This window comes from Perognathus longimembris, chromosome 1, assembly GCF_023159225.1.
Source record: "Perognathus longimembris pacificus isolate PPM17 chromosome 1, ASM2315922v1, whole genome shotgun sequence".
Classification (NCBI taxonomy): Eukaryota; Metazoa; Chordata; class Mammalia; order Rodentia; family Heteromyidae; genus Perognathus; species Perognathus longimembris.
In genome coordinates, this window is record NC_063161.1 from 35,613,418 (window position 1) to 35,628,840 (window position 15,423).

General features: G+C 38.9%; 1 protein-coding gene across 1 annotated transcript in view; it reads left to right on the top strand.

Moving 5' to 3' along the window:
- Ptprr (protein tyrosine phosphatase receptor type R) overlaps positions 1-15,423 on the top strand; it is a 91,677-nt gene that overhangs the window by 71,714 nt on the left and 4,540 nt on the right. Inside the window, exons 9-10 of the mRNA XM_048359519.1 lie at positions 1,182-1,339; positions 5,112-5,225. Coding sequence (XP_048215476.1) covers positions 1,182-1,339; positions 5,112-5,225 — 272 coding nt within the window. The remainder of the gene's footprint in view (positions 1-1,181; positions 1,340-5,111; positions 5,226-15,423) is intronic.

A 15,423-nucleotide genomic window follows, 5' to 3' on the forward strand; every position in this document is an offset into this window, starting at 1 on the left:
ATAGAAAAATTAACTTATTTAGCTCACAGGCAACAGATGCTGAGGAATGTTGCCATGGTGTTATTTGGGCCTGTAAAGAATAATCTTCCCAAGGATTTCTTTCTTATCTCTGTACAGTCTCTGTGCAGGGATAAAGTCATCACAAAGAGGTAGAGCTGCTGATTTTAATTTAAAGTGTAGTATAAGAAAGCATTTACTCAAACCTATTTTGTTTTGTTTGTTTTCTGTGCTTGAGATCAAACCCTGGGCCTTGCACATGAGTAGGAAAGTGCTCTATTGCTGAAGTACATTCCCAGCCTTTAGTTTTATGGCACAATCTCAATCTGGCCATAAATGTTCAATCCTTCTGTCTCTACCTCCTGAGTGCTGAGATTTCAGGAGTGCACCTGCATACTCAGCTCCAAAACCTGTTTTCCAACACATGCCTGATCTACCTTAGGTCCCCTCCTTGTGCTGTCTTGATGATGCACAATGAGCCTTCCAGGTGTTTCTAGTCCCGGAATCCCTACAGCAATTTTTTGCTGCTACTAAATACTGAAATGTGAGCTAGGATGCAGAGGTATTCATGTAACTGAATATAAAACAAATGTTCTTTTTGTTGTTGTTGCCAGTCCTGGGGCTTAAACTCGGGGCTTGAACACTGTTCCTGGCTTCTTTTTGCTCAAGGCTAGAACTCTACCACTTGAGTCACAGCACCACTTCTGGTTTTTTCTATATATATGGTGCTGAGGAATCGAACCCAGGGCTTCATATATATGAGGCAAGCACTCTACCCCTAGGCCATATTCCCAGCCAACAAATATTCTTATATTGGTTAACATATTTATAATAATCTGCCTGGGGAAAACATAATCTATCTATCTCTTTCTTTCTTGGTGATTTTTTTTTCACCTGACTCTTTATTGTAACAAAGTAGCTATATTTTGCCTATGGCACATATATTACCTATATTCTCCATGCAGATAGAGATCTAGAGGTAAATCTGTCAAACTTTAAGGTCAGGTTTTCTCAAGGTGAAGGAATGTTGTTATTGTTGTTTTCAAAGAGAATCTAAGTGTTTTTTTCCACGTCAAAGAAAATATCCAGTATGATGAGAGGGAGAGGAAGCATTTAATATTGTGCTTTAGACACTTTTCTTTCCCCAAGTGAGTACGGCCTTTGGTGGCTATTGCTATTTTCAGCAAGGAAGTCACACCCAGCATGTGAAGCATTACTGGTACACCTCATGGCCGGATCACAAGACTCCAGACAGCGCCCAGCCCCTCCTACAGCTAATGCTGGATGTGGAAGAAGACAGACTGGCTTCTGAGGGCCGAGGGCCTGTGGTGGTCCACTGCAGGTAAGGCAGGACTGATCTTTCTACTTCAGTAACTGTCCATTCTCTATAGAGTCATAGAACAAATGGAAATAGGACTCTGATTCCTGGATATTACTTACTTGTTACATTAAATATTTATGAAAGTTGATTCATTCCCTGGTATTTGCATCTTGTTCAAGATGATGCAGGCATGCATTCATACTTTGGGAGCGTTTTCAATGAACAGGGACAATGGACAAGATATTAGTTGTTAATACGTGGCTACACGAACAGGAGATCTTATTTAGTCATCTAACTTAAAACTTTTATTGATTCACTTTTGTCTCTTTAGTCTCATGTACACTAGGAGGTACAGGTGTGCTTTTCAAAATTACTGATAGCCTTTTTGTTACTGTTTTAAGATGGAACCTAAATTGTATCATTTTCTTTCTGAGACAGGATCACACCATGTAGGTTGGGCAGTCCTCAAATTTCCAATCTTCCCACCTCAGCCTCACAAGTGCTGGGATTGTAGGCATGCACCACTATACCTGATGAACTGTGTCTTGATAACATTTATTATTATATAATATGTATTATTATGTTAGATTTGATAGAACCAATCAACTATTCTTAGAGTGATGAAGACAATTTAATGAAGTGTGAAATAGACAAGTGATTGTTTATTAAAAGTTAAAGCAAAGCACTATTACTGGAAGGGGGTGATGGAAACCAGACCATTAACATCGTCAATTGTCTGTGGTGGCCCCATAGCTGCAGGTCTAGTTAAAGTTCATCTCTCCTAACTGGTTATGCAACTATTGTAAAGGTATTTACATGACTATTTATTCTCATCCTTTTTCAAAATAGTTTACATTGCTTTTTTTAACCTTATAATCCCTTTTAGAAACTTTTTCATTTTATTTATTATGTATAATAAATAAGGTATTATTTTAGGTTACAGTTTTAGTCTCCTTTTTGAGACTATGTAGATTAAAGTAAAAGTTTTTATATGTCTATTTATCCAAAAGTATCATTATCTGGCTTCTAGCATTATAATTTATCCTAAACTTAGCTTGGAGCCAAATGTGGCGGAGGGGGTGGAGGGAGAACCAGATCTGGCAATAGTTTAAGACTGGAATTTTGCCCCCACCCAAAATCATTAAGCACTCAGAATATCCAAACTGCACTAGGCGCTTCCCTTTTAACACCAAGTCTCTTTTCTGATTACTATTTCTAAGAACGGGGCCTTCTTTTTTCCAGTCACTTGGGTCCAGAGTTGACAGTTATCTTTGGCTCTTCTTTCAACTTCAGTCTCAGTATCTAATCAGTCACTAGATTGGCTTTCCTTCAAAGCTTCTCCCATAATCACTACTTCCTGGCCAACCACCCCAGTTCAGGCCCTTATGACCTCATCCATGTAGTTCAGCTGTACTTGACTAATTGAATACATGTACCCTTTTTCCCCAGGCCATGGTGGCCTAGCTTGTGCATTTCTCTGGGATAATAGTCCAAAAAACTACTCATCATTTTGAGTTCATAGGTCCAAAACCTGTCAGTGATTTCACGTTGCCTAAGTAAGAGTCCTTAACCTTGTGTCTACAGATAAACTACAGAGATCAGTGAACTCCTTAAAATTACTTACATATAAGAATTGTGTACAAAAATTATTTGTGTATAAGCATCTGTGGATTTTTCCCCCTGGGAAGCAAAATTCATTTTCCCTCTAATCATATAAAATAATATTTATTGAAATGAACTCTAGGAAATGGAAACAAGAGCTCCTTCTTTCCTTTGTTGCTATTGTTTTCTTTTCTTTTTGTCTTATTTACTTATCTTTCCTTGGAAGGGTAAGGAGGAGCCACAGAAATGGAAGGATAAAAAGTGAATAGATGCAACTGGTACTTACTAGATACTATGTTGAAAATGAACTATACTTTCTCAATCCTATCTCCCCACTCTTCCACCAAAACACGTTTTCTCTTCCAGCCAGCTAATCTACTTACTGTTACAAGTCACATATTTTGTTCTGAATTAATTCTTTGTTTATATCATTGTTATGTGTGGAATATGCTTTCTCATTCATGGCAGACAAAATGCTATCAAATCCTATCTCTTCCTCAAAAAAAACTCTTTCTCAATACTTCAAATAAAAGGACCCATTTCTTTTGAATTTTTTGGTGCCCATATTCAATGAGATACAAATGCCAGCTTGGAGAAATAATTGCTATTTCAGGACCAAGAAAAGAGCAATTAATTCTAATCATACAGATTGAAGATAGCAGCTAAGCAATGGAATAATGTTAAGCTGGGTGTTTAAAAATAAAAAGGAAATCAATGTTTGTGGTTTTGCAAAGGTGGGGCAAGGGCATTTTTTGTTTATTGCTTGAGACGGCATCATTGACACAGAAAGGAAAATTGAAGAATAAAAGGCTTTGTTTGCAAGAGTTCATGAAAATGAGAGCAATGACACATAGAGTAGAAGGAAGACAGCAAAAAGATATAAAAATTAGTTACATTCAGATTTTGCTAGGTCATGAGTACCATGGTAGGTTAGACAGACCTGTGCTACAACTAATGAGAGCTATCTACAGGTTTTTGGTAGGGAGTGATATAAGCAAGTCCTTAGTGTAGATAGAGGGGCCTAACTTTTAGTTAGTTGTGTGTATCATGAATTCTAAATTTAGGAAAAGATTAGAGACTTGGAAAACCATGACATCACTGTTGATCATGAAATCAGGAGATGTTGAAGACATGAGTAAGTCCACAGAAAGGAAAGTCTCAGTAGAGGTGGGAGAAAAATGGAGGAATTGTTACCAGATGGGATGTGGGAGGTGATAGAGGGGGAGATAGTGAAGATGGCTCTGAGATTTCTAGGCTGGAAAACTTGGCCGACAGGCAATGTCATTGAGGGAAAAGATAATTAAGTCCATCTTAAAGACATCCAATTTAGATACACTGAGCAAGTGTAAAATAGCAACCACCAGAATTCCACCTGGGAGAACTGTAGGGAGTTTAGATGAAGACATGAGAGAAATTTACATAAAGACTTTGCAGGATAAATTGGGAGGGAGACTGATAGGTTCCGTCCATGGATATGCCATCAAAGGCAACATTTCTATTCACTTACCTCTATATAAATGGCCTGGAAGTATGTGGCTCCAGCCCTATCTTCTCTCCTCAACAGAACTGAAACTTTAAGTATTCACTAGACTTCTAAACATCTGGACTGCTTGGACCTGCCTCCTCCAACCATCCCTTACTCCAAAATTCACCTTTGCCTCTGTGTTACCTCACTCTTCCTGGTCTCCAGATCTCATCATCTTTGTTCTTCTCACCGTTGAGTTCCAGTCCTCTAGACTCATATATGTTATAAATATAAACCTTCTCCCCTTCTTTCTACTGCTTATGTTCAAGCTCTTTTAATTCCACCCAGAACCATTTACAATGCCTTTTTATTGTCTCCCCGCTTCACCCCACCATCCTACTTCTTCTCATCCCACCACTTAAAACTAAGTAAAATGATGTGTTTAAAGACAGTGGAATGGTTCAGTTGGTGGAGTAGTTGCCTACAGAGTGTGAGACCCTGAGTTCAAACTACTACTACTACTACTACTACTACACACACACACACACACACACACACACACACACACAGCATAAGGCCTGGTGCATAATACTCAACACATGAGATTTTCTTGTTATGACTGTTACTCTTCACTTTTGCTTCATATTGAAAAGTATCCTTTTAGAAGACTACATCTCAACTTTGTCATCTTCCCCACTTTTTTAATTCTTTTTCTTTTCCTTTCAGTGCAGGGATCGGTAGAACTGGGTGTTTTATTGCTACATCCATTGGTTGTCAGCAGTTAAAAGAAGAAGGAGTGGTTGATACATTAAGCATTGTCTGCCAGCTCCGTGTGGACAGGTAAGTGTACAGGGGTTTGCACCATGGAGAACTTACTTCAAAGCAGAGTTATCTTTCACAAATTAGCTCATCTGATTCGCTTGGTTCATAATTAAGCATCACAGGCCCTGGGATTCTCAGTCTCGATAGATATTACTGTAACATGCTAGAGAACACATATTACATTTGAAAGATATTGAAGAAAATATTATTTGTAACAGGAACCAAGACTTATGCATGATTCCTTCTCATTCTAATACAGGATATTGATGTTCTTTCTCTTTTCCTCTCCCTTTTCCTCTCTCTCTTTTCCTCTCTTCCTCTCTTTTTCCCTCTCTGTCACTGTCTGTCAGTCTGTCTCTCTCTCCCTCTGAAGACTGAAGATAATACAAAGTCTCATGTATACTAGGCAATCACTCAGCACTCTACCTTTTAGATGACTCTAGCCCTTTTGTTCAGCACTTTGTTTCTGAGATAGGATCTTGCTTTGGATTTATAATTTCTCTTTCTCTGCCTTGCAGGTATCTAGGGTTACAGGCATGTGCTACATGCCCAGCTTATTTATGGTATCTTGCATTCTTTTTTCCTTTATTTATAATTTGCATTTTTATTTAGTTTAAATTGATCACTCCTTTTTAGCATCGTGTTCTTTTCGTTTTTGTTTGCTTGTTTTTGGTGCTAGTCTTGGGGCTTGAACTCAGGGCCAGCATGCTATCTCTGAATTTCTGTGCTCAAGGCTAATGTTTTACCACTTGATTCATTAGCTCAACTTCCAGCTGAGTAGCTAATTTTACGGGCATGAGCCACCAGCAGTTGGCAAGAAAATTATTCTTTTAAAGTGAAACATATGAGAACTCTACCACCAAGAGTCTTTATTTGTTCTTGTTCTTGGTGCTGCTGTTTATTGGGGGTCTTACTGGGTATTTCAGACTGGACAAACACTATCTAGCCAAGTCTGGCCTTAGAACTAGCCATCCTTTGGTTCCCAATTTGTGGGATTGAAGGATAGGCATCATCACTCACAGATTTTTTTCCCTTTGTCTTTCTTTCTTTTTTTTTTTTGGTTGTGGTGAAATGCATGTAACAACACTTATACATGCATGCATGAAAAACTGTGCCATTAAACAGCTCCCCAGTTTTCTTCAGCCCAGCACTTAGCAACAACCATTCTGTTTTCTGTCCTGTGAAGTTGCCTATTCTAAGTATCTTTTATCAGTAAAATCATTCTTGCACTTGTCTCTTTGTGTCTGATTTATTTCACTTAATATGATATCCTCAAGGTTCATACTATAGCACATATCAGAATGTTACTTCTTTGTAATACTAAATAATAGTCTATTGAATGAATAAAACCATCTTGGTTTATCCATTCATTTGTCAATGAAAATTTATATTCTTTCTAGCTATTGGCTGCTGTGAATAATGTTATGAATATGGGTTCACATATACCTGTTTGAAGTCCTGTTTTCAATTCTTTCATATATTGTTGGTCATGTTGCCTTTGAAGATTTGTTTAACAAATATTTATTGATCACCTATGATGCACTACATTATAAAATTCCAATGAAAGAAACAAAGTGATGATTCTGAAATTTCAATATAGGCAAAGCACTTAGAATACGACCTGGTACACAATAAGCCATCAGTAAATGTTCACTGTGCTATTATCATCTTCATTATTCCAAGGCAAGTGTATCCTTCATCTCCTTTTTCTTTTCATTTTGACTGACTTATTAGACAATATTTATCACTGAGGTTGAGATTCTGGGCTTCTGACTGGGTGCTGGTGGCTCATGCCTTTCATTCTGGCTACTTGGTGGATAAAAGTGAAAGAATGGGAGCCCAGGTAGAAAAATTCACGAGATCCCTTCTCAGCCATAGCTGAGAGCAGTGCAACACACCTGGCATCCTAGCGACATGAGAGGCTGAGAGTGGGAAGGTCATAGTTCCAGAGAAGCCTCAGCAGAACAATCATAAGGAAAACTGGATAAGGTGACGCTTGCCTTTTACTCCAGCAATGACATGAAGCCTAAAAGTAAGCAGATCATGACCCAGGCGCAAGCCTATGAAAGAAGCAAGATACTATCTCAACAATAATTAACACAAAACAAGTCTAGAGATGTGGCATGGCAATAGAGTACCCATCTAGCAAATGTGAAGCCCTGAGGTCAAACAGTCAGTCAAAAAATACATATTTTTGATGCTAGAAATACTGCCTGAATTTATATAATTTGGCCTCACCCTGTTTTGATTGGGTAGCTTTGAGTGAATTACTGGTTTCCTCATCTGGAAAATGAAATTACTAGTATACATACCTCCTATGTTGGAAGGATTAAAGACTGTGTAAGGTGTTTGGTACATACTAGGAATTAAATGATGATCAATATCTGTAGCAAATAAACTAAACATATACCTGTAAACTGGAAATGGCAATGCAAACAACAGTGGATAGCAGTAACATTTAAAAGACATTAAAACTATGATGTAGTTAGTAAAGCACTCTTGACTTCTCATCTTCAATTGACATATTTTACTTTCTCCTTTATACACCCCACATGTAACTGCTTTCAAACATATTTGAAATGAATGAAAATGTACATAAGAAAATATACACATATGTTCTTTATTGCACATAAGAAAGTCAGCAGCAAGCATCCCTTCTCTTTCTCTCATAATTGCTGACATAATTTCAGAAGATTTGTTTGTCTCCCATCATACACAAGCCAAATTTTGATCCAGTTGCTTCACTGAGACTTGAGGACATACGATAACCCGGCACCTAAGGAAAAAGATAAAGGATAGTACCCAGTTAGCCAGCAAGGAATCGATGCTACATGGACCCCAGTCTCTCCTACTTTGTGACTTTATAAACAAGTCTCCAGCATGGGACCTTAAATCTCTGATGGAGTCTAGTTCACACCCCGAGTCCTGCTTCCCTTCTGAGTGATGCCAGAATTCCATGAATACCAGATAAAGTGTATGGATCCAAACTGACTCCAAACAAGTTGGCTTCTAACAATACCTGCCCTGATGCTATTTGGAACAATGTGCTGAAACATGGGCTTGATTTCTTTTCATTGTGTTGACTCCTGTGACTGTTGATTGCCTCCTACTCCCCCTACTACCTCTCCTGCCCACTAGTGTAGCCTGACCTCTACTTTGGACTCCACTGCCCCATCACATTCCTCTTCCACTGGTTCTGAATGGAATCACAATGCCTCCTCTGTCTTCACCTTCCTTCCTAAAGCAAATGATGAGAAAAGTTAGCCTTGGCCTTCTATCCCCACCAAGGTCTTCCCACATCTTGGCCTTTAATTCTTGATAGGATCTTCTATCGCATCCAACTTCTTTACAGATGTGAAGCTCATAGGATTCCTGTCTCTAGGATTTGAATTCCAGCCAATGTGTGTGTCAACATCATTCTGATTTATTAACCCCCTATTCCATCCATGTGCATTCTTTCTGAGCAGCTGCGTCTGTTGTTTATGAAACAGATCCTCTCCCCTATGTTCTCCCAGAAAAGTCTTTCCTTCCCTTTCCTTCCTTCATGAGATCAATGCAGATTTTCCTTTTAGCATCTCCTCCTCCTGCTATTTATAAAAAGCCAAAGAGAAACACTTTCCTCTGTTCCCTCATCTTACTTCTTTGCTTCCCCATCTTTCTCACTTTTCGCTTCAGTGCTTTTGTTTTCTGTTGACATATCCTATTCCAGTTGGATGCCATTGATTGCATCTGACTTATATCCCTAACGTGAAAGCTCATCTCAGAAAATCTAAGTAGCCATGTTTGTTTTCTCATAGTGTCTTTCTTCACTCTTCTTCAAACCTTCGCTACACTCTGATCTCTCTGACCTTCTGCTCTGCATCTGTCTCCAGACATTCCAGAATGCATTCTTTAACATAAAAAAATCCATCTAGCCATGGAATGTCCACTGTGGTCTTCAACCCATGCAACTCATAGAAACTTTCAACATCAAGAGCAGGGAAAAATGTATGCCTGGGCCTCACTGTTTGTAATGATAAAACAAATTGATGATGTTAAGTGACTTGTTCAAGGTCACAAAACTTTTCTCCAAGACTATCTAAAGCAGGATGGAGAGTTATAGCAAGAAGCATAAACTGTTTCTTCAAGACATATGTAGTGAAAGAAGGCTTGGGATAATAATTTGAGTCTGAACAGGAACCATTGAAAACAAAAAGGAAAGAGTGGAGCTGGATAGTTAAAAGAGCCCAAATGAGAATAAGAAATATAAAAGAGCAAAATGCTTAGCTTATACTCTGCTGAGTAGGAGCGGCACAAGCCTGTTCCTAGCCATTCCCACTCTTAATAACAATGGCAGCCATTGTTATTAAATGACCCAAGGTGGCACATAGTTCATGTGACTATTATAATCTGCTATTCATTACTTAGACTCCTCTGAGGAGGCACTGTGACAAATCCAGGCATAGATGGCAGCAGACAGAAAGACAAGAAAGTGATATTGATTTGTGAGTGGTTAAGTCAAGAGTTGAAGGGAGCACTAGCTGGGCATAGTGGTGTAGGACTATAATCCCAACATGTGGGAGGCAGGGAGAGGTAGATATTGAGTTCAAGGCCAGCCTTGGCTATGTAGTGAGACCTGGTTTTTGAACACTGGGTAGGATAAAAATAATGCTAATTTCAAAAGAAAATTTTATAACGATGGCTATTATTCAACAGGAGAAAACAAGACATTTGTACTCAAATTGCAAATATGCATTTTATCAGTAAACCCAAATGGTTCTGGTTTAGAAATGAGTGTGTTATGCTGAATGGATGTTCCCAGTCAAACAATGACAATGCCATTTGATAGACTCCTCATTTCTCTGGCAAGACATTATTATTATTGGCTTTAGGGGCAGCTTCTATTAATAGATGCCACAGTTCTCATGGAAGATTCATGAGTCTCGGATTCTCCTTTTAATAATACTTCTGAGCATGTTTTGAGCTAAAAATAAGATTCTTTTTTTCTAAGTAGTTCAAATTCAGTACAAGGCACCCACGAGTGTTTTATTTAGAAAAGTATTAATGGATCCTCTCCTCAGTCCCATGGTGTTAGTTTTAATTAAGAGAGGAAGGGGGTCCTTTGCCAATTGGGATGGGAACATTCTGGTAGGCAGGTAAGTAGGCGGCCATTAACCACAGATACCTAGCATCAATCAGACCAACTTTGTGCAAACCCTGGCTCTGCTCCCAATTTTCGATGTGACCATTTATCTACTCTAGGAGTCTCTGTAGCAAAAAGAGGCAAGGTATAACAGTAAGCCCCCCATTTCTCCTGATTACTTGGACCTTTTTTTTTTTTAAGAGGTTAGGGCTTCAGAATTTATTTTAAATTCTGGACAAGAAAATTGCCTTGGAATCTGGCCCTATCCCTAGGCATGATGATGCAGTTTTATTCTCAGATCTACAAGTAGAAAACTTGTCGATATGCATTGCTAATTCCATTCCTGATTGCCTGTTCTTTTTTTAAAATTTCTTTTATTGTCCAACTGATATACAGAGCAGTTACAGTTTCATACACTAGGCATTGGAACATTTCTTGTAGTGTTTGTTACCTCCTCCCTCAATCGCCCCTCCTCCTCCCCCTTTCCCTTTCCCTCCATGAGTTGTTCAGTAGATTTACACTAAACAGTTTTGCAAGTATTGCTTTTGTAATCATTTGTCTTTTTTACCCTGTGTCTCTTGATTTTGGTATTCCCTTTCAGTTTCCTAGTTCTACTGCCTGTATACACGGTTTCCAATGTACTCAGTTAAGATACAGAGATAGTGCAGCTACAACCACAGAAAAGGGATACAAGAGGATCATCAACAATAGAAGCTACGGTTTCACATCACATGTTGAAAGTAATTACAACAGTGATATAACAGTCGTTTCCATACATGGAGTTCATTTCACTTAGCATCATCTTTTGTGATCATAAGGGTATAGCTATTGGGCTCTTGTGATCCTCTGCTGTGACTAGCCTAAACCTGTGCTAATTATTCCCTATGAGGGAGACCATAGAGTCCATGTTTCTTTGGGTCTGGCTCACTTCACTTAGTATAATTTTTTCCAAGTCCTTCTGCGACAAATCAAAGAAAGGATGGACAAATGAGACTGCATCAAACTGCAGAGCTTCTACAGGGCAAAGGACAGAGCTCACAAGATAAACAGAAAGCCCACAGATTGGGAAAAGATCTTAAGAGACATATGAAAAAGTGCTCTACATCACTGGCCATAAAAGAAATGCAAATCAAAACAACATTGAGATTCCATCTCACCCCAGTAAGAATGTCCTATATCAAGAAAACTAACAATGGCAAATGTTAGAGGGGATGTGGCCAAAAGGGAACCCTACTTCATTGTTGGTGGGAATGTAAACTGGTTCAGCCGCTCTGGAAAGCGGTATGAAGATTCCTCAGAAGGCTAAGCATAGAGCTCCCCTATGACCCAGCAGCCCCACTTTTGGGCATCTGCCCAAAAGACCACAAACAAGGACACACTAAAGCCACTTGCACAACAATGTTCATCGCAGCACAATTTAAGAGAGTAATATTTTGATAATGGCTCAGAACTAGTTACTACATAAACCAATAAAAATTACTTATCTCTGAATATTTAGATCTAGATTGTTTCTTATTAACATTCAGATGTAATAATTACAACAGAATTTCTATTGTTCATCATGGTTGTAGAGAGGGATATTTCCTTAATCACATTTCCTTCTTAACAGATGATTACTAGATGTGCTTAGGCTCATAAAAATTTCCAAAACATAAGTGGAAAAAGGACCCATAACACGAGCAGTAAACTGAACACTGTGTAAATATTTTTAATTACAGAAAGCCCTTCCATATCTTGCTTATACTTTATAATCTCAAATATCGCTCAAGTATTGGGACTATACCATCTAATTAAGAATTCTAATTGGGAAGCCAGGTACCAGTTGCTCATACCTGTAACCCTAGCTCCTCAGCAGGCTGAGATTTAAGGATTGTGGTTCAATGGTACCCCAAGCAGGAAAGTCCATGAGACTCTATCTCCAATTAAACACCAGAAAAGCCAAAAAGCAGAGCTATAGCCCAAATGGTAGAGCATTAGTCTAGAGCACAAAATCTCAAAGACAGCACTCAGGCCCTGAGTTCAAGCCCTAGGACTCTCTCTCTCTCTCTCTCTCTCTCTCTCTCTCTCTCTCTCACACACACACACACACACACACACAAACACACACACACAAATTCTAACTGTGCAAGAAGAGCTATGGCTCATGTGGTAGAGTACCAGCTTTGAGCAAAAAAGCTAAGCAAGGGTGTGTGGCCCTGAGTTCAAGCCCCTACCTACTAGGACCAAAAAGTTAATTAGGTGCAAAAGAATTTTAATTGCTATACAGTTAAACCAACCAGACTTTGCTATGTGTAGCTTCCTGCTACAAGAAATTAATATAGGTTACACAATGTGAGATACAAACAGGTCATTTACTCAGTGACTATGAGAGCAATAATGTATCTTAAAAATATTAATGCCCTATGATAATAAACAGTCAAGGGCACTTAGAAAATACTTCATAGACATTACAGGAGAATGACTAAGGAACAAGACTTAGACATCAGGAGATGTCTCAGAAGTGGGGGAAGAACACATTCCACTACAGGGTGACCTCCAGCAACATTTTCCTCATTGTATTTATTTTCATTCCATTGGCACTTCTGGGCATTGGCAGAATTCAAAGAGAATATAGGAAATGAAACATAGAAAAGAATATCAGGTTCCAAGTCCTTTTATCTTTCCTTTTCCTCCCCTTCACCACAGAAACAGGAAACAATCTGTTTGATACTCATTTTTTAAGAGTTAATGGTGAAATCTGTAGTGGTCTTTGCACATCTTTCTTTGGATGACTGAAGTTGGAATGACATCCAAGGTCCTCACTTGTAGCTTCCCAGACAGGATAGAAAAAGACTTGCAGTGTGCGTCATATCATTGTTTAAATGTTTTGATTAGTCACTTGAGTTTTTTTCTTCACTATAGCAATCTTAGAGGAGGAACATATATGCAATCAGTGTCCTACATTGTTCTTTATTCCCAAAATCTACTTAAAATAAGTTCTAATCAAGGTTCTACTTGCTGGATCATGTTTGGAACAATAACCTTATATTTATCTATATACCTCTGCATGCCCAACTAATCACAACACTGTTCCTATATAGGGAATTTCAAAGGTCTTTGGAGATTACGAATTCAGCATTTTGGGTTCTTTATTTTAAGATAAAATAGAGATAAAGCCTTAAAAATCAGTGTGGATTTTCTTGGCATTATTGCTTCTGCAAACCTAAGAGGTCTTTGTAAAAGCAAGTTACACTGATTGAACCTTCCAAGGGAGTTGCCAGGACAACCTATTTCTCCTTCCCAGCTAGGAGTTAATTGAGTGTGAACCTGGGTATTCAGAAGAAAAGGGCTAATCTTCAAGAGGGGAAAAATGGATTTAATAATGCTAGGGCTGTCAATAAATTATCGTGTGGTCTGGGCTGTCTTTTATGGCCTACAACCTATTGGGGGGAAATGTGTCTATGATTGAAATACCTGGTCAAATTCAGCCACATCGTGTTTCAGGTCTCCTTCTCAATGTGGAGACCCAAGAAAAAGGTCTGGGGGAGAAGGGCTGACTCAGACACACGACATAGCTGTCCCCAAGTTGGGACATCAGACTTAACCTCACTTGACACATGCCCAGACTCTCAGATTTTTACCCATGAGGCCCTTTTGTACACCTTTTGTTCTAAATTTACTGTACCAAACTTTACCAAAAGAATTCCAGATTTGAAAATAATAATAATAAAAAAGGCAAAGAAGCTTAAGTTCCATTGTTAGCCCAGAAGTGAGTCACCAGTGCAGAATTTCTTGTGTCTACTGATTAGGCCGGATACAGGCTGGGTGGTGCAGCAGGAAAGGCTGTTGCTCTCTGTATGCGTGAGTTCACAGTCAGAAAAGGTCACACTTTTAACATGTTAAAAACCAAATCTCTCTCCTGGGCATCTGGAGAGTTGTTGTTTTTTTTTTAATTCAACACACTTTGCCATTAGCAAAAGGAAAAAACTGCATTTTTCCCAAATTTAACTTGAGTTTACCCCCCAGCTGAGAGAGCTACGTGCTTCCCTGCATGGAAACAATGACACAGATTGGGGAGTTTGACAGACCTCATCTGAACTGAGTTATCTGATATTTCTAGAATGGTAGTCTAACTGAATCTTTTCAGGCCAGGCCAGGCACAGTCTTCATATTTAGTGGCCACACACACACACACACACACACACACACACACACACACACATCAAAGCCACATAGCCAACATCACTTTTGAATGAAGGTGATCATATTTTGTTTTGTTTGTTTTCTCCAGGGTAAGACAGAGTATCATTAGGATAAGAAATAATTTATTGTCTAAACTAAGGCACTGAAAGATGGCTAGTGCAGCAGGAATGAACCGTGACTGTCTCAAGCAAAGCAGAACTCGTTTCAGTATAGTAGTTAACCAAGCACCTAGAAAGAGAATAAGAAAAATAGCATGGAGCTTTTATTTAGTATTTAATAATCAAGAGCAACTTTGATAAGCATTTTGTGGATTATCTCACTGAAACCTTACAATACTTGAAACCTCATTAGATAATACTAATTGCCGGTCCAGTGGTTATCAAAATTTTTTTGTGTGTAGGCAGTGAGGAAAAAAACCTTTTTGCATAGGAAAATTTTCCATAGAGCATGTATGTGGAAAACCAATAAGAAGGCACAAGTTCCCTGGTCAAAGCTGGGCTCAGAAGCTCCCACTAAACAACTAGCCTCCTCCTGTTCCTGCCAGCCAATGGCCTTGATTCCACTGTGGATCCTGGGCTGCTGGAAATCCAGGAACAACCTATAGTTAGACACTGATGTCCTCTCGCTTGATCATCCACAGATGACCTTTGTCATGAAGATAACTAAAAGAAATCCATTCTGGGAGTGTTTGAACAACTTTTCTAAAACCATATTGTGAGGAAGTCCAAAAGCAAAGATTACTACCTCAACTTGTCCCTCTCCAAGTCTACCACTTTCTTCTACATCAGCTGCCATCTTCTGGTTGGTGACTGTTTAGAAACACATTGGGCTCTTTTCCAGCTAGACTTGCCCACTCTGAGCAACCCAGCATCCTCTGTCTGCTCAGAGTTCTCTTTAACTTTAAGGGCTACT